General features: G+C 34.8%; 1 protein-coding gene across 2 annotated transcripts in view; it reads left to right on the forward strand.

Annotated features, from left to right (window-relative positions):
• The first annotated feature begins 16,848 nt into the window (after positions 1-16,848).
• Positions 16,849-22,682, forward strand: part of LOC142350779 (lactosylceramide 4-alpha-galactosyltransferase-like) — a 33,916-nt gene continuing 28,082 nt past the window's right edge. For both annotated transcript variants that reach the window (XM_075402744.1, XM_075402736.1), the window contains exon 1: positions 16,849-17,530. In XM_075402744.1, coding sequence (XP_075258859.1) covers positions 16,959-17,530 — 572 coding nt within the window. In that variant the 5' untranslated portion in view covers positions 16,849-16,958. The remainder of the gene's footprint in view (positions 17,531-22,682) is intronic.

Here is a 22,682-nt window from a genome sequence, read left to right on the forward strand (position 1 = left end):
TAGTAAAAAATGGCCTAAAATGCGATTATGAAATGTTCTAACAATTTTATATGTACATCATGATGATTTTAAAAAACCAATGCTCTCAATGTGATCTTTCATATCAGTTACTTTTGGGTCCTTCAAAAATTCTTTCCAAAAATATTCCTTCAGTTCTTTTTTAAGGAAGCTTTCGATGTTGTTTTCAGTCTAATATTAGAAGGCAGACTATTATAAATTGGAATGGCTTGTGCAATAGAAGAATCACTTAAAAACTTGCTGTTCTTTCTTATATCGAATGTTATTTTTTTTACCTGTCATGTTGTTTTATTCTCATGGTAGAGAGAGGTTCAATTTTATATGCTGGAAGATCTTTGCTGAGTTAGCGAAAAAAATATTTTGAGCAATGATATTTCAAGAGAAAAGAGACTGGTAATAATTTGTTGCGAAGTTTGAGATCTGTGGACCGATCGTATTTTCTCCTATTAAAAATGGTTTTTATTCCCCAACTCAATTGTTTTTCTAAAGTTGCGAGTAATGACTTTTGCAACCCAAAATTAAAGCGGAATAATGTAGATGACTTATTACTATTGCAATAAGATTTTCGTTTTCTCTGGTAAACCTTTACTTAGTGTATTCAAAACCTTTATTCCACAAGCCATTCTCTGAAGAATCTTTATCACTTCTCCATCAAATTTTAGCTTGCTATCAATAATTACGCCAAGATACTTCACACTATTTGATTCTGCTATTCTTTCGTAGTAGATATTCAGTACAGTATTTGTTAACGTCTTCCTGGTACTGAAAACAATATATTCTGTTTTTTGTTTGTTCACCAATAACTGAGACTATGCAAAAAATCGATAATTTTTGAGATGTTATGTTCAAGTTATGTTTTTGACGATATTTCATCAATGTCGGATGTGAACTGTTGTCTGCATACTGGAGGACTGTGCAATCCTTTTCTACAATCCTTGCTAAATAGTTGAAGTGAATCTTTAAGAACATAGTTCTTAAAATAGTACCTGGTGGAACTCCTCTTTCAAATTTAACCAATCTGATTCAATTCCATTTAGGACAATTCTTTGAGATCTTTCAGCAAATAATTTTCTATTAAATTGGTAGCACGTTCGTCAAAATCTATATTTTCAAGTCTCCGTAACAGTATTGTGTGGTTTATAGAATCAAAAGCCTTTGAAAGATCTAAAAACGCACCTGTAACATTTTTTTTCTTGTTGAGTTCTAATCTCATTTGTTCTGTCGATTTCAGGATAGAATCAATTGTTGAAATTTGTTTTCCATAACCAAATTGACTAATAGGCAATAGTTGGTCACTTGCTAGGAAACTTGTGATCTGTGAACCGAACGCCTTTTCAAAAACTTTTGACAGAGCAGAAGTGGCAGAAATAGGTCTAAAAAGGAGTGGGTCTTCGGGATTTCCTTTTTTGAAGAGTGGAGTTACACAAGCTTTTTAAGATCTTCTGGAAATTTTCGTTCTGTAATGAGCTGACTAATTAGGTAATATAGTGGTTCTGCTAGCGCTGCTTTAGAATCATTCATTGCCCAAGCTAGTATTTTTGAAGGACTGAGTGGTTTACTTGTATTCAATGAATCTATGAGCACATTTGTTTCCTTGGCTGTTATATATCGGAATTTTAGGAGGATTGTTAATTGTTTGTTGTAAGCCATTGAACTCTCCTAGAGTAGAAAATCTGTAATTTAGAAGATTTGCAATTTCCATAGGCTTTGTTATCTTATTACCAAAACTGTTTAAAAAAGAGTGAATTCTTGTTTGAGTCTTTTCTTTATTACGAAGATCTTGAATGAAGTTCCATCTGGCTTTTTCACTGTTTAACTCCATCAAACTTGAGAGAAGTTGTTTTTTTTGACAAGTTAAATCGTTTTTAGTTTTGTCATCGCTAATTCTTGAAAACTGTTTTTTTGTTTTCTCACATAGCCATTTTTCTCGAAGCAAAAACTTTGGTTTGTCTTTTCTAATAAAACAGGCTTTAATTGGAGCAAATAGTGCTAATGATTTTTCAATAATTCTTTGAAATACTATTAACATCATAACTCCCGTTATTTCACCGTAAAAATGTCTCCAGTCTGAATTTTCAATAAAATTTTGGAACGCTATGGCTGAGTAGTTTTTTTCGTCAAAAAATTTTTTCTTTGTTGTTTTTGATTTTAGCATCACAGATTTAAGAACTGTGATTTGTGCAAAATGATCAGTTTTCAAAATTTTATCCGCTACTATGCACGTTCCGTAACCTTCTGTAATAATGTAATCAATAAGAGTTGAAGAAGAGTTAGTCATTCTAGTGGCTGTATCAATGTTCAATGGTTTAAGATCATATGGAGATTATGATTGTAGCAGATTGTAGCTGACTTCTGTCGAGTTTTGCAAAATAGTGTAGGTTGTAGTCTCCAGCAAGTATAACAGATGTTCCTTCAGCCATAGCAAGATCAATTCCCAGGCCAATTTTTCCAAAAACATTTTTACAATTTTTTTCGGGACAGTATGATAAAGTTAGTGAGCAATTTTTTGTAAGCTCAACTTTCAATTTTTGTATCCGGAAAGCAGTTGAGATCATCGCGGCAACAATGTTTTAAAAATTTCGGAATTTACATTATAATATCTTTTCTTTTTATTGTTTTGATGCGATCTTTTCGAAAACAGTCAAAGTTTTGCTTATCTACATGCCAAAACTCTTCTGGATAATTTTGTGACCACCATGTATCATTAAACGCATATATGCAGTTGTGACCAATGTTTTGAATGAGTTGTTTCAACAGCAAATGTTGTCCTGCTAAACTTCTGGCGTCCTGAAGTAGAATTTTTATTCTGGAATTTGGATTTGGATTTTAAGTCACATTTTTTGCTGTTACAGCTTCCTTTGAATGGAGGTATTCGAGATGCATAAGGAAAACTGCAAAAAATTCTGTAATACTATCGGAGGACATAAGTAGTACACATAGTATAACTATGCGTCCAATACCTGCCATTTTAACCAAAATCTGATTATAAAGCTTTACACGTTGCAAAACAGCTTAAAAACAACAGAAACGGCAGCTAATATCCATTTGTATAACGGTATGTTTGCCTCAATGGTTTGTATGTGTTAGCCCTACTCACATATGCATTTTGAGAATATTTCAGTGGTTGTAAACGAACAAGATTATAAGAGGTTAAAACAAAATGACTTAAAACTGCATTTTTTATGAACGGAATTCCCTGCTGAAAATTAAAAATTATATCATCGTAAAAAAGAGCGTTGTAATTTGCCATTTGACTCAACATGTTGCAGTCAGGAAGTATTTTAATTTGTTCAGTGTTTTCTGTGTAATATACTCGTGCAGTTTTGCATTGATTTCATAAATTTTGTTGTTTGTCTGTTCATTTTTCGGCAGTTTCCTTAAGGGATGCACTTCATTCAATACCAATGTTTCGGGGGCTGAACTTTTCCTTTGTTGCAAGAGACAAGATTTTTGTACTCTGAGAATAGTTTTTCTAAATGATCACTTTTTTGTTTTAGAATAGCATTTGTCCCATCCTGTAAAATAACTGTTTTCTTCTTTTTTTGATCGTAAACGTGTAATAATTGCAGTTTCTTCTTTGTCGTCGAGCCTGTGTGCGCATGTATACTGCAGTCCTGAGGAAATGTTCGATCTCTTGCCAGGTGTATGATGATACTACTACCAAGTAAAAAATTTTTGTTTTCTCCTCGATCATTAATATTTCAAACTTTCGAATAAAAACGTCATTTTTCGCACTTGTTTTAATTGTTGGTGTTATTATTTAAGAATTAGTTGTTACCTGTGCCGATTTTTTAAGGAATTCACTCACGGTTACCACATGCTTCGCAATGAGACTGTCCTTCTCTTCTAATTTTTGATAAAGTTGGCAAAAATTTTTATAAAGATCCGCTTTTGAATAAATATTAAACTTTTCTGCAGTCATCATCATGATTGAAATATATTACAGGAGGATATTTAGAGGACTAATTTACAATTCTTGATATTTACATTTTTGTTGCAGAATCTTTTGCTTAAAGAGAACTATTTTCAAGTTAGCAAACAAATGTCAAGTTAGCAGAAAAGAGCATTAGTCAACTATAACTATTTAAAAAACATTCATAACACCTGTACTTGCATTGGTAAACAGTTCGTTATAACTATGAAATTTTGAAAATTTTTGCAATTTGGAAACTTATTAGAGGAAGAAAACTTTTTTCACAGCAGAAAACAAATTAAACATTGAAAGCCGCATAATAAAGCTCATTGATTTCATGTCATACTTTAGGCGGTTTAACTTCTGTCATCAATTCAATAATTCTTATGCCATACTTAAGTAAGGCATAAGAAGTTCGTCAAATTCGTTCCGAGGAAAAGTTTTCTGCTGTGAAAAATGTTTTCTTCCTCCAATCAGTTTCCAAATTGTAAAAACTTTCAAAATTTCATAGTTATAACGAACTGCTTACCAATGCAAGTACAGGTGTTATGAATGTTTTTTTTAATAGTTATAGTTGACGAATGGTCTTTTTTGCTAACTTGACATTTGATCCATAGATCATTCGCTTCAGCTTGTCGGCTGTCGATTCTTCCTTTCTTTGCCTTCAACCCAGTTTGTTGGGAAAAATCGGCAGAGGTATTTTGGAGACGGAAGCCTCTGAGGTCAACGGCAGAGTGGGACGATCTATTCGCGTGCTCATACATAGTTCATTTCTACGGATACATGACAAGAGGGAAATCAGTGAGAGGAGACGACCCTCTGAGGGAAGCCTACTCCTACCTAGCGCCGAAACACTGTCCGATTTCTTTGCAGCCGCCTAGCGAGTTCTAGCATTTCAAAAACTTCAAAAAAAAAATTGTTTCCGATAACTCCCAGCTACTGTGAGCATCAGTTTGGTTTAAATAAAAACTTTGAGAGCATTGCAAAAAAACTCACGATTCTTTATCGCACTAATAAAGATAATTGCAAACAATAATCTTTAACAATACGAGATTGCTCGCATTCTTAATGACAGGAATTGCATAATCAGCTGTACAAAGGACCTCACAATTTAATTTTCCAAGGGTTGCTTTATTTTAAAATTGGTGATGCTTTTAGGACTACTGCGAATTCATGCAAACGCTAACCTAGTACGATTACAAAGAATTTTTTGTCAATAGTTTTGCGGTTTTTATGATTTTGTCGGTCAGAAAATTCAGGGCATAACCACTACGAGGTATAGTGTGATTACGTTCCCGGGTGGAATCTCCTCCCATTTTGTTGTAAGAGTGGGGGGTAATTTATCTATGGGGGGAAAATTGATGTAAGTTTTGGGATAATTTGTTCAGAGGGGGTCAAATGATGAAAGAGCAGGGCTGCAATGGGAAGACTTTTAAGGAATTACCCCCTGACTAAAATTGCCATGTAAGAGTTGGCTGCAATGGGGGGACTTTTGAGGAATTACACCCATGACTAAAACTTCCATGTAAGAGTGAGCTGCAATGGGAAGAGTTTTGGGGAATTACCCCCTGACTAAAATTGCCATGTAAGAGTTGGCTGCAATGGGGGGACTTTTGAGGAATTACACACATGACTAAAACTTCCATGTAAGAGTGAGCTGCAATGGGCTGCAATGGGAGGACTTTTGAGGAATTACCCCCTGACTAAAATTGCCATGTAAGAGTTGGCTGCAATGGGGGACTTTTGAGGAATTACACCCATGACTAAAACTTCCATGTAAGAGTGAGCTGCAATGGGAAGAGTTTTGGGGAATTACCCCCCTGACTAAAATTTCCGTGTAAGAGTGGGCCGCAATGGCCTGCAAGGGGAGTACTTTTGGAGATTTACCCCCTTACTAAAATTGCCTTGTAAGAGTGGGCTGCAATGGGCTGCAATTGGAGGAAATTTGAGGAATTAACCCTTGACTATAATTGCCCCGTAAAAATGGGCTGCAATGGGAGGACTTTTGAGGAATATCCTCCCCGACTAAACTTGCCATGTAAGAGTGGGCTGCAATCGGAGAACTTTTGAGGAATAACCCCCCTGACTAAAATTGCCATACAAGAGTGGGCTGCAATGGGCTGCAATGGGAGGACTTTTTGAGGAATTACCCCTTGACAAAAATTGCCATGTAAGCATGTAAGAGTGGGCTGTAATGGGCTGCAAAAAAAGGACTTACCATCCCCCTGACTGAAATTGCCATTAAAGAGTGGGCTGCAATAGGAGGAATTTTGAGGAATTACCCCCCGTGACTAAAAGTGTCATGTTACAGTGGGCTGCAATGGACTTCAATGGGATGATTATTGAGGAATTACCCTTCTGACTAAAATTGCTCGGTAATTAATTGATGGGGGGGGGCGGAACTGAGTTCCGTTACTGTTCTCTAATTGTTTGCTATAAGTTTAATGGAAAATTGCAAAAAAAATGGTATAAACTTTGTTACGAAGTGATTCAGATCCTTTTATTTTTCTGGAAAGGTTTCCCAATTTCTGCAATATTAATGCCTGCAAAAAAGAAGTGTAAGCTTCCTACTGGGGAAGTTTCCAAATTTGATGTTTGAAATTGCTAAAAAAAACCAGGCAACAAACACCGCAAAGAGTTGGCTTCGTGGGTAATGGAGAAGTTACCCCGAACACTTACATCCTTTTACCCCCTTGACAGACACAAAAAATGAAAGAGTGGGGGTTAATTTGTCTTTTACCCCCCTCACTCTTACACCGTTTTACCCCCGTCGGAAACCCAAAAAACGTAAGATTTTTGAGCTGCATTTTCCTTAAAAAAATCCTCCAATTGTAGCCCCACTTTTACATAGTTTTGGGCGGAAAATATCGACCCGGGTTTGAGTTTTGTAGGGTTAAGGACTAATAAGAATTTCGTATAACAAGCAACCCGGTGTCTGTTTGTAGAGCACAATTCTAATAAGATTTGAGACTAGCGGAATTTCGTATTGACCCTTATGAAGCCGATAAAATTAGGAGATGGTATTAAATATTCTGCACGGCGGAAACAATTTTTTTAAAAATTATTTAAACAGTTATCCGGCCGTTTTTATTCTCAGTTTAGTGCTTCTCAGAGTTGGTATCATTATTCCTCTTTAATTATTGATTCTACAATATGTAAGATCCTTCATATATTATCTTGACGTATGAAATTTTTTGATTGTATGAAAGGGTGAATTTAAAGTTTTAACAAGGAGGCTTGTTAATGTGTGTTCGCATGGGCCTCATTTGAAAATAATTGGGCTCTGTTATTACGCAATTGTGGTAAAAGAAGAGGAAAAGAAACACAAATATTGATCACTAACAAAACATTTATGAAAACGCATATTGTCCCACACAGAAAACATCAGTTACGACAAAATTTCAATAGGAAGTTTAATTTTTGATTTACAAGGAATTGGCTGGGACCTCTCAATGATGAGAATAAGTTATAAAATGACAAAAAGAACAACGAAAATTGAAATAAAGACTGAAAGTTTTAAAAACGAATAATGTCGTAAACTTTAGAACTTTTCGATATGAACTGACTGCATAGAGTAACATCATTCATTCAATCCTCAAAGAGAACCTTTTGAGACTTCTCAGCGTTCTACGAATACATAGAAAATGCAAAAAACAACAAAGACAGCAAACTCAAAAAACAATAAGAAAAAACTGTGGAATCAATTAAAAAAAAACTTTTCATTGAAAACGTTTCTGTTTGCAAATATTTCTTTCACAGCAATGGAAATTTTTTTTTAACTATAAGACTTTAAAATATCAATAAAAATGGACCACTTTTTTTAAAGGACGAAATCTTTGAGAGAACCGTAGTATCAACGCCATTAAATTCAATAACTTTCAACGGAAGTCAATAAAGACGCTACATTATTCTTCAATGCAGAGAGAAAGCTGTTTTTTGTTCACCAGTCATCAATAAGATATCAAAATAGGTCTTATGACTACGAACACAGAAATAAATGCAGGCAAAAATTAAAAAGTCAGTCGAAACGTGCGAAACGAAGATGTCACAGCAAATTAATTCATAAACTTTTCTCTGAAAATTTTATCCAAAATCATTTTAACGTCTTCTGCGAGCCATTGGGAATTATCAATATCAATACAATGTGATAAGTTTTCAAAGGGAAACAAAATTTTGAAATGAAAGTCCTCAAATTGAAAAACATTTAGGAATTTCGCATCGAAGTCATAAAACCAATAATTAAAGACAAAACAGCTAACCAGCTTAATTTTGTTTGCAGTAGAAGTGACGTGAGTCCTGTCATTACTGCATTAAATCTTAACAGCCATTATTTAACTGTCCACTCAAAGCACAATATAGTTTCAATTAATGCTCATTAGGAAGACTATTGCACTTTTAGTCAACATTTCTATGCCTTAAGACTTCAAAAGCTCAGTACAATCTCAAAATGAAAATCAAAGTTTTGTTAGAAATTACGAACACTCAGTACCGAAGTAAAAAATATGAGGGATTCCTTGAATGCAAATTTTCTGTTCATTGGGAATCCGTGGACTGTAAATGAGTTGGATGTGAAAGGCGACTACTCTCTTAGTGATTTAAAAAACAAAAATAAATGTAGAAAATTTTCCAAAAAAACAGCTCTCAAAATAGAATTCAATTTTTTTATAGTAAACAACTCTATGGAACCAGAAATAGTCTTTTTAATCGTCTTCCGTCTATTAGGAACACCAAATTGATGCATTTTGTAGAAATGTAAAATTGAATTAATTTTTCTATAGAAAAGTGTTACTTCGAACAAAAATTACGGTAAAAGTGAATCAAATATCTCGTGTTCACATGAAATTTTAAACCTCGATAACTCTTCCAAAAAAGGCGAAATTCAAAAAAAATCGTATTAATTTTGAATTCTATGCTGGACGAGTTTTTTTATGATGTCACTCACATTTCTATACAATAAATATATATCGATCGGCCAAAATTGTGTACAGAAAAAACCATTCGAGTATATAGTTCCTACTCCAGGAAGTTGAGTCGTAACACAAGTGATGACCATTTCCAATATTATATGCCTTATTAAGAGAGGCGAAAGAGAAAGCTAAACGGAGCTATTATTGGACACCCATTGGTTCTTAAAATCCAATTGATTTAGAGATTAAAAGTTTGTTGGGTGCTGATTTTTTTTAAAGATACGTTTATTTTTCTTGAACTTTTTTTTTAAATTAAGGTTTAAAATTAGAGTGGTGATTTCAATCACACTGAAGTGAAAAGGGACGGGAATGATTGGATAGTTCTTCTGGCGCAAACTTTCAAAATTTTCGTTTAAAAGAAAGAGATATTGGTGTTTGAAAAATGTTTTGGTTTCTGAGAGGTTTTTTAAAATCAGATGCAGCATACTGTCTTATTTTTTCACTGTTCTTATGTTTGATTGATCGCAAACTCTTTTAAGACAATGCATGTTATCTAACTGCTAATGGCGCCTAGAGGCATTTTAATGTATATATATATATATATATATATATATATATATATATATATATATATATATATATATATATATATATATATATATAAATATATATATATATATGTGTCATCTGATTTAATATAAAACTGCTTTCTGATCTGTCATTATTGCATTTTGGACAGAATTTCTTTTGTCATTTTTTCACTTTTATTAGAGTGAGGTTTTCACCATCCTTATTAAATTGTCAGGTTTTTAGACATTTCTTTCTAATGCTATTTTTTGTCTCATTGTTGGCACACACACACACACACATATATATATATATATATATATATATATGTCATCTAATTTAATATAGAACTGCTTTCTGATCAGTCATTATTGCTTTTTGGACAGAATTTCGTTTGTCATTTTTTTCACTTTTATTAGAGTGAGGTTTTCACCATCCGAAAGATTTGGATTGCATTGGCGAGCGCTCTTTTTTATACGAGTTTAATAGGAATGTTGGTTTTTCACCGGTTTTCTAAGTTAAATGAAGTTGGCGCATGACCTAAACTTGAATACTTGCTTTTTGACCATTATGTTGTAGAACGTTGACTTCAGTAGAAAAAGCATGTTTGAAAAGTTGGTGTTCCACAACAGTCCCTCCTCTAGCAAAATAAAGGAAACATCGTCTACTTACCTTCACTTACACGATCCCCACCTATATGCCCTGGCCAAGCCTGGCAATCCCTCCGCTCAACCTGCACACGCCAGTCCTCAATTATCCCCAGCCCTTCCCCTGTGCCAACAACAATTCCCCCATGTTCCCAAATCCCTAAACTAATAAAATGTTCTTCTTTGGTGATTTCAGCTGTTTCATATTGGGTTCCCATTCGCAAAAGATCTCATTGGCTGTTAATGATTTAAAATGAGTTAAATGAATAAAATTAACTGCGTCAGTTTATTACTATTTTTCTCCGGGTGTTAACGATTTGAAGAGGACTATTGGCATCCTACAGGTTTTCTTAGTTGAAGCAAATTTGTTCATGACTTGCATTTTGGCCTTTTTTTCTAATGAATTATCACCTCATTTATGGAATGTTGGCTTCTTTTTTTTGAACATGGGACTTTAACTTAGGCTTGGTAGAGTTTGTAAGGTAGCGAAATTTGAAACTATTGAAGTTTTCAAGGAAAGAGGTTATTTTGAGAAATTTCAATTCCATAAAAATCCATTCAATTTACTTTAACTACAGACCCTCACATCTACCTCCCTTCCCCCAACTACCTACTTGAAAACGCCAGCTAACCCTACACTTATCTCTATATACCTACACCCTACCAACCCGCCCACTAAATATTCCCCCCTCTACCAACACTCCTGTACCTCACTAACCCCCCTCATTTACCCCTACTTACCTAAGCCGAAGTCATCTATACCCTTCAAATTAACTATTTTCCTTACTGAAAATTGTTAGCTTTTAATTAATAATTGCATTATTTGTTTTGTTTTTGATATATTTGAAATAGGTATTGTTAGTTAGAGTTTGTATTGCAAAACTCTTCGTGTCGTTTCCTGTATTTTATCGGCTATATTTTTTTCACGATTTGATGCCACTCATATTTCTTTACGACGAGTATAGCGATCGGCCAAAATTGTCTGAACAAAAAAAAACGGTTCGAGTATATAGTTCCTCCCCCAGGAAGTTGAGTCGTAACAAAAATTATGACCAATTCTATTATCATATGCCTTATCAAGAGATGCAAAAGAGAAAGCTGAGCGGAGCTTTTATTGGACATCCATTGGTTCTTACAATCCAAACGATTTGAGTTTTATTGGGAGCTGATTTTTTTAAAGATATGTTTTTTTTCTAACTTTTTCTTTAAATTAAGGTTTAAATATAGAGTGGTGATTTCAATCACACAGAAGTGAAAAGGGACGGGAATGATTGGATAGTTATTCAGGCGCAAACTTTCAAAATTTTCTTTTAAAAGAAAGAGAGAAAGTGGTGTTTGAAAAATGTTTTGGTTTCTGAGAGGTTTTTTAAAATCAGATGCAGCATACTGTCTTATGTTTTCACTGTTCTTACGTTTGATTTATCGCAAACTCTTTTAAGACGATGCATGTTATCTAATTGCTAATGGCGCCTAGAGGCATTTTACAATCCCTCAATTTGCGTCTAATGGTTTTCATGAATTAGTAGAGACATTCTCAAATTTGCCTCTTCTTGCTTTTCTTTTTATGGTCTTCGCGATTAGTCTCATTAGTAACAAATCATATAGTTTTTCTGATAATGCACAAATGAACTTGCGTTTTGTTTTCGGTAATAAACTAACACTTATTTGCAACTTTGACAATATGTTGTCTCATAATATTTTTTTACAATTTGATCCCGTTCATGTTTTTTTTTCATTCGGTAATTTTTAAGCCTGACACTAATTAACTCAGTGAATTGCACTGAATTACAGCAAATTTTTTAAACTAATTTCCTTATTCAATTGTCAGACATTTCTTTCTTTTGTTTCTAATGCTATTTTTTGTCTCATCGTTGGCACACACACACACACACACACACACACACACACACACACACACACACACCACACACATATATATATATATATATATATATATATATATATATATGTCATCTAATTTAATATAGAACTGCTTTCTGATCAGTCATTATTGCTTTTTGGACAGAATTCCGTTTGTCATTTTTTTCACTTTTATTAGAGTGAGGTTTTCACCATGCAAAAGTTTTGGATTGCATTGGCGAGCTCTCTTTTTTATACGAGTTTAATAGGAATGTTGGTTTTCCACCGGTTTTCTAAGTTAAATGAAGTTGGCGCATGACCTAAACTTGAATACTTGCTTTTTGACCATTATGTTGTAGAACGTTGACTTCAGTAGAAAAAGCATGTTTGAAAAGTTGGTGTTCCACAACAGTCCCTCCTCTAGCAAAATAAAGGAAACATCGTCTACTTACCTTCACTTACACGATCCCCACCTATATGCCCTGGCCAAGCCTGGCAATCCCTCCGCTCAACCTGCACTCGCCAGTCCTCAATTATCCCCAGCCCTTCCCCTGTGCCAACAACAATTCCCCCATGTTCCCAAATCCCTAAACTAATAAAATGTTCTTTTTTGGTGATTTCAGCTGTGTCATCTTGGGTTCCCATTCGCAAAACGTTTCATTGGATGTTAATGATTTAAAATGATTTAAATGAATTAAATTAACTGCGTCAGTTTATTACTATTTTTTCCGGGTATTTACGATTTGAATAGGACTATTGGTATTCTACAGGTTTTTCTTAGTTGAAGCAAATTTGTTCACGACTTGCAACCTCCCCCCTCCCCCACTACCTACTTGCCAACGCCACCTAACCCTATGCTTATCTCTATATACCTACACCCTACCTACCCGCCCACTAACTATTCCCCCCTCTACCAACACTCTTGCACCTCACAAAACCCCCTCATTTACCCCTACCTACCTAAACCCAAGGCATCTATACCCTTCAAAGTATCTATACCCCATAGCACGTAACTACTTTACAGCTACCAATCCCCCCCTACGCCCAGCACCCAGCTATTTTCCTAACTGAAAGTTGTTAGTTTTTAAGCATTAATTGCTTTATTTTTTTGGTTTTTTTTATATATTTTTGAAATAGGTACTGTTAGTTGGAGTTTGTATTGCACAACTCTTTGAGTCGTTTCCGGTATTCTATCGTCTATATTTTTTCACGTCTGTTCTCAGTATTTTTCTCTTGAGTGCTATTAAAAAATTACTGATGGGTTCTAATCTCGCGTATTTGAAATTGCCCCAGACCTCAATGGGAAGCTAATGTTTTCATTGACTTTGATATATTCAATGCCAAAGAACGCTAATGATTTGTTGCCTATTTTTTTATTATTTCAATTGCGTTATCTTTGATTCTTATTCGTGACAGGTCTCATTGGGTGCTAAGTGAATCGAATTAACAGAGTGAGGTAATAATAAACAGCGAATTAACTGCTTGAGTTGATAAATATAGCGAACTACTTAGTTTCACTTGCAAAATAGAGCCAGAAAATATTTTTTATGATGCTTCAAGCGCAAAGCTAGTGCTGTTTTTTGCTATGACACTATTCCTATTAAAGTTTTTCCTCAGCCGTTTAATCAAACTGAATTTCCTGCTGAACGCTGTTTTTCTATCCAGAGATTTAGTCTTAAATTGGTACGCTGTCTTTATTGCAACTCAAATAAGGTTATTGTTAATCTACCGGTTTTTAAAGCTGAATGAAGCAAGTTTTTTCAATGACTTATTCTTTGACTTCTTTTTTCGAACATTGACCTATGTTTTAGAAGGCTGACGTCTGAATACTAAAGAGACTTTAAATGCAGCTTAGTAATGAGCAAAGTTTTTTTTGCCACTGCTGGTATTGTTCAATTCAAGGACAAAAAGCTACTTTGAAAGGTTTCTACCCACAACAGTTCCACATTCCTATCCAAACAACACAACCCCAACTACTCTCCCAAACACTTACCCAATTCTCCCCACCTTCCCGTTTCAACCCTCCCTACACCGTACCTAAAACCTCCGATTTTAGGTTTCTAATGAGGCATTGGTAGGCTTTCTTTTGTCTGTTTCTGTGTCTGATTTATTATTAACTGCCAGTTTTCATTACTTTGAGCCCATGTGTTGTCAGAAACTTTAGTTAATTATGAGTTTTGCCCGTTTTGGCTTGCTTTTTGCTTTATCACTTAGACCCAGTAATGAAAACTGTTGCCTAGTCCTCATTGGTTGCTATTTAGGCTGAAAGAAAACGAATAAAGATGTACGCGCACGGCTATTGCTCTTTTTGAAAAAAAATTAACTTTCACACAAATATTAGATAGTTCAATGGTTCGCCATTTCGCGATTGTTTTTTGTTGTCTTGTCACATTTTTTTGTCAATGAGGGTCTTCTTAGTTCTCCTTAAAAAGCCCAGTTGAATTTGATTTGATAGCCTATAGTTTTTTTTGAGTTTGAACCTTTTCGTCAAAAATTTGTAGATGTTGCCTAATGGTTATAAACACATAGGTTTACAATTTTTTGTATACAAAATGAAATCTCAATTAGTAAAAAAAATAAGAAAAAAATCTCTTCTTCAGTTCTTCGTAGTTTTGTTGAGGTGGGCTTACACATAGAACCTCTCTTCACACACACACACACAAAACACGTACACAACCACATACAATCGCACACACCCACACCCACACACACACACACACACACACACGCACACACACACACGTATATATATATATATATATATATATATATATATATATATATATATATGTATATATATATATATATATATATATATTATATATATATATATATATATATATATATATATATATATATATATACCTCTGACACACGCACGCGCACACGTACTCATACTTATAACATACACCAACCTAACTTTAGAATTAGTTTCCCCGTTTGGCAATTGTGCTTAATCAAAAGGTTTATTCAGCTATAGAACAGCAAACATCGGTTTGTAGCATTTTACGTTTGTTCTGATGCAAATGCCAATTCCATGGAACTTGAGTTCTGTATAGATTTCCTCAAGCTTTGTTTTATTCGTTTTGCTTCAATATGCTTGTTGCAGTAATTCAGTTTCTTTCAGTAAAATCATTATCAACCTAGTCTGGACTTATGAAAAGCCCTAAATAGTCCAGCAGGGTATCAATATTGATAAAAAATTACACAGTTCAGCTTCTTAAGAAAGTTCCAGCTAAATAAATTATTCTCACAGGTCATTCGCAAAAGTCATGGCTCGAGCGAGAGCCTTTTGATAGGACTTTTTGGATCAAACATGGTCTTTTCATAGGCCTTTTGCGTGAAGATTGGCGTCTTTATGGCAAAACTTTTTTCACTCGAGCACGCGTTTTTGCAAATTTAGAAAAAAAATTCCTTTGCTGCTGCTCATACTAAAGCAGCAGCCGAACAAGAACAAAAAAGCATTGGACCACTGCAATCCAAGTTAAAACGCAGTTGGAAAACTGCCAAAGTTCTTAAGAAATTTTGGACACTATTGTTGCAGGACTCCATTGCCACAATACGTGATTGGATGAAAACAAGTAGCTGCTCCATTAGCCATGATAAAACGGTGGTGATAATCAATTGTTTTCCGTTCCAAAATTATGAATTCTCGTTATTAAAAAGGTAATGAAAATTTTGACACACTGATGGTTTCCCTGAATAGCAAAAGATGAAAGGGCATACATGTTGACTGCTGTATAAGCAATAGTGGGCTATAAAAATCTACGTAAAATTGCTGAGGCACAAAAAAACAGACTCATGAAAAGACTTTTGCTCGACCCATGATTGGAGAATTTGGCCAAGCCGAAAAAGACTCATGAAAAGACATAACTCTTGACTTTTGATTTGACTTTAGCTCGACGCAATTTTACAGCTAAAACATTTTGGTCTAGGAAAAGCCCAGAGACCAAGTCTGGTCGAGCAAAACTGCAATAGAAATTTTTGGGTCTAGTAATTGTCCAGGTTGACAAAATAAGGGTCAAAAAACAGTCAAAAAGATCAAACAAATCTACAAAAATTCTGAGTGCTCAATTCATGGACATTTAGTTTTATCTGTTGTTTACTAAGAAAAAATTCCTTGTCATAGGGCCATAACAGATTCTGCATTATGAAATGCGGCCCGCAAAAATAATTGTAAAACCTAATTTTGTGACAGGCAAAATTTTGACTGAAAACTTTATGGTAACAGGCTATCCAACCGTCGTTAAGAAAAACTATTGTTGCATAAGACGCAGTGCTGCTCTTCTGAGTTGAATATAGGGCTCGGTGGTCAGCTGTAACTTAGTCAACATTAATGGTTCACATTAATTACTTGTTTAGAAAGCTTAAAACGGTTAAAAGGAGCCATTATTACGTTGAACAAATTGAAAGTGAAACTTAGCAAACCCCTGTTTTGTTGGAAAAACTGGCAAACTTCTATCTGGACCTTCTCGCAAAGTAAATTTTGTCTATTTTGCAGTTTTTGGGATTGTTAAAATTCTGTTAATTTATCGTCAACTCATATAAACTCAGCGGAAATGTAAAGGAGAATGCTACTGAAAATGCTCTTCAAAAATTGGCTGTTTATTTTATAACTTGCTATTTGAATGCATTTTTATTAATATGTGTATTGCAATTAAACGAATAAAATGGAACTCTTTGGTGAAATCGGTTATATTTTGAGACCGCAGACTTTTTGATCTATGCAATGAATAGTTTAAAACACGCATGTGCTCGTTATAAAATGCAGAAAATTGACCAGTACCAGAAGTCAAAATCCCTGAAGTTGCTACACACAGCTAGAACTTGACATTCATTGACTTTAATAGTGCGCGTTTTACGTAAGCAGGTTTACGTGACTCTGCAGAAGTCATTTCAAATTTCGGGCTTAACATCTCGAACCGCTACCCGGATTTTGGTAAAACCAGAAGTTCTCGGTGACTTCAAGCAGAGTCACGTAATCTACGCTTCTGTATGCCCTAGTAATTTTTCCTACCAGAAAATTCCTTACTCTACCCGCGAACAATGCTGCATAAAAAGGGACATAAATATGAACTCTGCTATATAATGGGCTTTTTGTATTTGTTTATGCTAGCAATGTACTCAGAATTCTACAATTTCAGAAGAGAACAGATGCAAATATCTTTACCTGAATTTGATGGGGTCAAAAATTCGGTTGAAAAGCAAATATTTTTTGTAGAAACTTCAGGAAGATCTTATTTGAGAGGAAGAGATTGTTGTGCAATTGAATCAGCATCTCGAAACTCGGGTCTTAGAGTTCAAATTCTATTCACGTCTGGGCATTTGAATTTATCAAGATCAAACTGTTCTGCAGAATTATACAGAAGACCCAATAATATTCACTTTTACACTGTCAATGTGTCCAAGGAATTGAAGGGTACCCAAGTAGAAGGAATAGGAAAAAAACTTCTACAAGATGAAAAGCTGAGAAACTTGTTTTTGAGTGACATTATACGTATTGTGTTAGTTTACAAGTATGGAGGATTCTATTCTGACTTAGACTCTGTTGTCATTCACAACCTCGAGAACTTGACGAACGTTGTGGGAGCCGAGCAGGTTTCAGCATCCGCCAAAAGGTAAATAACAGTTTCTCCCAGTCTAGACCTCCACTTATGGGAAAGACTTAAATGTCAAACTTTCGGAAGATCTTTTTACTGGGATCCGAAGAGATTTTGTCTATAACAATGTAAGTAACAACTCCGGTAGTTGAGATTTAGGTTTTTCCCAGTCGTGAGAATTCGGGAAAAATTTTGGATGTACTCGTGAATCCAAGTCAATGTACAAAGTACAAGCATGTTCTCTGAAGAGCATCGAATTTTTTATTGCTAGAAGTTCTGGACAAAGCACAGAACACACTGCTTTTTTTATTAATAAAAATGACCGATAATCCATATCACGAAGGAATATCGGGTCTTTCCCATTATAGCCCCCCCATTAAAATATAGCTCCCCCATTATGGTATGTTTACCATAATTGGGGGGGGGGGGGGCTATAGATTATCTGACCACTAAGCTGGGGGGGGGGGGCTATAATGGTAAAGACCCGGAATATCTTGCAAAAATATATTTTACCAATGAAATTTTTTTGAAGCTGAACAAAATTGGTTAGATTTAAGAAGGCATACAGCAATCATGACAGCCAGCTTACCGTAATTTGTAAAAAAAAAATTGGGATCAATTCTGGGATCTATTCTGTTTCCCCAGCTTAGTGAGCATAAATCTTTTATGACCCGCAGGCTCACGTGCTATTTTCTTACATGGTAACGTGCTATATAACAACACATAATTTGTAACTGGGGGTTATAAAAAACACGGGTCTTTCCCATTATAGCCCCCCCCCCCAGGCTTAGTGGTCAGATAACCTATAGCCCCCCTCCCAATCATGGTAAATATACCATAGTGGGGGGCTATATTTTTATGGGGGGGCTATAATGGGAAAGACTCAAAAACACTGTGGCCGAAATAGAACTGATCCCTATTCTGCCCCCCCACGTAACTGAACGCCAAGTGTATAAATCAGTTCTAGGCAATTGTAAAGTCTCTCAAGTATTATAATTTGCTCGCTTTCTCGCTTGAAATTCGCTTCTTGCAAGCGTAATTTAGTGGCGCAAAAGACTAAGCTGCAACAGTCGGGGTGGCGCAGTAAGGAGAACAAACACCTAGGGCGAGGGAGAGCGACAGTTCGATCCCCGTACGCAACTTTATTTTCGCACTTGTCTTAGACTTGCCATGTCTTGGCCAAGTGTGACAAGACTTAAATGTGTTATGATCATAGTACTGAATCAGTGTTGATACGGAAACTTGGAATTAGGCTTGCAAAGTAACGGATATTGACTTGGCGTTAAGTACGCCCCCCAGCTTAGTGGGCTAATATTTTTACTCCCCATTATGTTATACGTCACCAGGCGCATGCGTTATTTTTTTCCACAGTAACGTGCTATAACAACCTGTAATTTGTAGCTGGGGGACGTAAAAAGCACTGGGGGGGGGGCAAAACAGCATACATCCGAAATTTGGTACCGCACAATCTCGTTAAGGGAAAATATTTTTGACCTTCGGAATGTAGATGTAAAAGAAAACTTTTTCATTCAAAGCCTTCGGTCAAATTGGGGTTATTGGATCAAATGGATTTATTACAGGGAGATACATGACGGTGCCTGTGATATCTATAACAATAGTTAAGATTTCAGATAAATAATTTACTCTTTGTTAATTAACACATTCTACCAAATTCGCTCCCTAAATCATTAAACAATCGCAAATCATGTTGAGCTCTCAAATTAAAAACCAACAAAAAGATATAAATTTTTTCAGCCTTACACGGGTCTTTTCATTGCCAGAAATATTGACAGACCTCGTTTTTTTGTCAACACATGTTCTGCATGTTTTGTCAACATTTTTTGGTTGATCTTAATTTATGTGATCAAAAAAAGATAAATTTCAAATAAGTGGACTAAAATAGTGTAATTGAATTGCACTTTTAAGAGTGTAAAGTTTCTCTAAAATTGTAGTGCATTTCAATGAGTTAAAATTTCTCTAAATGTATTTCTAAGAGGGTAATTTCTTTTAAATTATAGTGTATTTCTAAGAGTGTAATTTCTTTAAAATTAAACTCTTCCACTCTTTTCCGTACTAAAAAATCGACTAAAGATTGCAGTTTTTAGAGTGTAAAAAGAGTGGATTAAAGAGTGTAAAGAGTGTAAAAGAAGTGTAATTTCCTCAAAATTACACTCTTACGCTCTTTTCCCCGCTATTTAAGAGTGGAAATTGCTTTACACCCTTATTCTCGCTTAATAACGGTGGAATACGGGTGGACGCCTCGGCCCGGGAAAGACTTTTTGTGCACTCACAAAGGGAGTTCAGACTTTGTATATATATATATGAATTTTTATATGGTCAACGTCAATTTGCCCTAACCTTTACTGTCTTCAGCAGACTTAGCGCCACTTTCTTTTGGTTCACGTTTGGTTCACGTTCTGTGATACACCATAGTGTGCATTCTATAATTTGGTGCTAAAAATTATGTATTAACCTTTCATCTAATAATTTAGTACAAAATCCTAAACAACTTGATCTTGAGTGACCTTCATGTTTAACCCCTACAGCTCCGCAATTATTGTACAGACAATATTGTTCATAATTGCCCCGCGAAAATTAATGTCTGTTCAAACTTGATTACAAGGACCCGCGTCTACTTATATGCTGAAACTTCATTCTCTTAATTTTGCTACCACGAGAATCGTAGCTCAATCTTTCTTTGCTAAGCAATTCGTAGATTCAGTTAGCACAAGTTAGTTTCTGAATTGCACGGCGACTCACTAACTTGAATATCGTTAGTGTGGTTTGAGCCGCAAATAACTATTCTGTAAAGTAGTGATCTGATAGTTGTGAAGTGAACCAAGTTTTGACAATTGAAAGGGACGTGAGGTGATTAATAATAAGATTTTTAATAATATAGATTTTTGTTGCCGATGTCGAGATACTATTATAAAAGTAGCTCGTGAGTATACTAAGTCAAATCATATTCTAGAGAGAAACATGACAGAAGCAACGTTTTTTTTAACTCTGGCAAGCCCAAGTATGCAAAGCGATGTCAGTCAATTAGCGAAGATGAAACATTAAGGGAAAAAACCACGAGCGATTCGTGAACTAACTCATTCTTGTCATAGGGAGTCATAAGGCCAGACCATAATAGAAACCAGCATAATTGCAAAATTAGCCTACAGCAGCAATGAACGCAACAATCACTATTAGATCAAAAGCGCAAAAAATGCATAATATTTGTACCAAAAATTTCGCGACGCCAAAATTATTTGTTCTAATGGGACCAGATTTCGTGTTACCTTTCACACTTTTTTGTGTTCGTTGAGCATCCTTCAGCTGACGCCTCTTTCTAAGCTACAAAGTAGCAAAAAAATTTTGGACTAATTTATGTCTGCGTTCCTTTAAAATCTCTTTTTCCTTGATTTTTTTTTAGAAATTGAGAACTGAACAAAGTGTCTCAGCTACGATCCTAAAGCTCATCTAAATCTTGACAAAAATTGACAAAAAATTTGTTTTTTTGATTTAGTAGATTTCCCAGAAAACTTTCAAAAACTCAACATTGAAATTCACAAAACAACTTTTTTACTATGTTGAGAGAAAATTGAACACTTCGAAATTTTGCATAATTTTTCTAAGTTTCTATAAATTTTTTCTGTGTTTGAAATGTTCTTGATGTTATTTTGGAACGCAAATGAAATAAATTCTGTTGTATTTCCTTAACAGAAGGAATTTTTGTAAGATCGGAATAAATTTAAGAATTTTATTCTGAACTGCATAACAGTTGACCGTATTTTTGAAACTGTACAGTTGGCATTGTGTCCTCTCGTTTTTTTAAATTCCGTAATCGGTTGTTGTTATCCGACCCAATTTAATCGTTTTGATCGAACTCCGTGATATTTGTTCAGAAATTTGCCAAATAGATGTTCCAATTAGTATTTACTTTTGCGGTGAATCTTCACACTAACTAAAGTTAAGGTAAGTTCATCTTAACAAAGTTAAGGTACAACGTTGTGAGGGTAAAGTTAAGGTAACGTTTGCTTTAAAATTTTGTAACGTTCTTCAGTTCATAATTTTATATATTTAGAAAAAACAAAATGTTGAAGCTTGCTTAACAAAAACAGGCCCGCCTACTTTACTAATCTTTGAGTCGTAAATATAGATGAACTAGATGAACTGCAACGATTATCTTGAAAGATCTTGCGTGATTCTTGTAAATAAGGCTTATCTTGCACAAACCTTAAAAGATCCTGCAAGATAGGCGTCAAGAAATGTTAGAAAAAAGGTGCTTTTTTTAAAATACTGATTAACTTGAAGATTATGTTTTTTATGAGTTCAGACTATTGACAGAAGGTCTCGGGTCTTGAAAGTAAAGGCCTCATTACCGTAACAAAAGCCTTAACATTACTCTAACTTGGCTTAATTTTACCTTCAGTTGTTACCTTAGCGGTAGCGGTAAATTTATCTTAACTTTGCCTGAAATTACGTTAATTAATTACCCTGACTTACGACCCAATTTACCCTAATTTGCCCTAAATTTGAGGAAAATTTACTCCTATATAGGGTAAATTTGTAAAATTACTTAAGTCAAAATTAAGATAAGGTTAATTTATCGCTAAGATTAAAGTAACAATTTAAGCAAAATTTAATGCAAGTAAGAGTTAAGTTAAGGCTTTTGTTAAGGTGGCGAGGCCTTAACTTTAACCGTAAGGTTGAGGTAAAATTAGCTAAAGCTAAGGTGCTTTTAAGAAAAAACAGATTTACCCTAAGAGTTGAGGTAAGTTAAGTTAATTTTCAAGGTAAAAATACCTTATTATTAATTAGTGTGTTGATAAAGATTTAATTAAAAAATTAACCAAAGAGTGCTCCTGCTTTTAAGCCATAGCAAATATCAGGGAAGAACACAATGCTTGTTTTACCGGCTGCCTAAGCTTTAATCAAATTAAATGGAATTACTAATTCAACCGTATTTTTTGTCTTACAGTTAATAAAGGACCTAAATGTTTACTGAAGATCAGTGTCTTATTCTCAAAAGGTCCTAAAAATGTCCTGAAGTTTAAAAGTCACCCAATGATTTCAGAAAGCTTAACGAAAACTCTTCTTGTTTCCAGCAGGGTTTTGTAGTTGGTTCTCTTTATAATTTTGTACCAATGTTGGTGCTGATAACTCGAATAACACATGTCCTGAC

This window comes from Convolutriloba macropyga, chromosome 1, assembly GCF_964194025.1.
Source record: "Convolutriloba macropyga chromosome 1, txConMacr16.3, whole genome shotgun sequence".
Classification (NCBI taxonomy): domain Eukaryota; kingdom Metazoa; phylum Xenacoelomorpha; order Acoela; family Convolutidae; genus Convolutriloba; species Convolutriloba macropyga.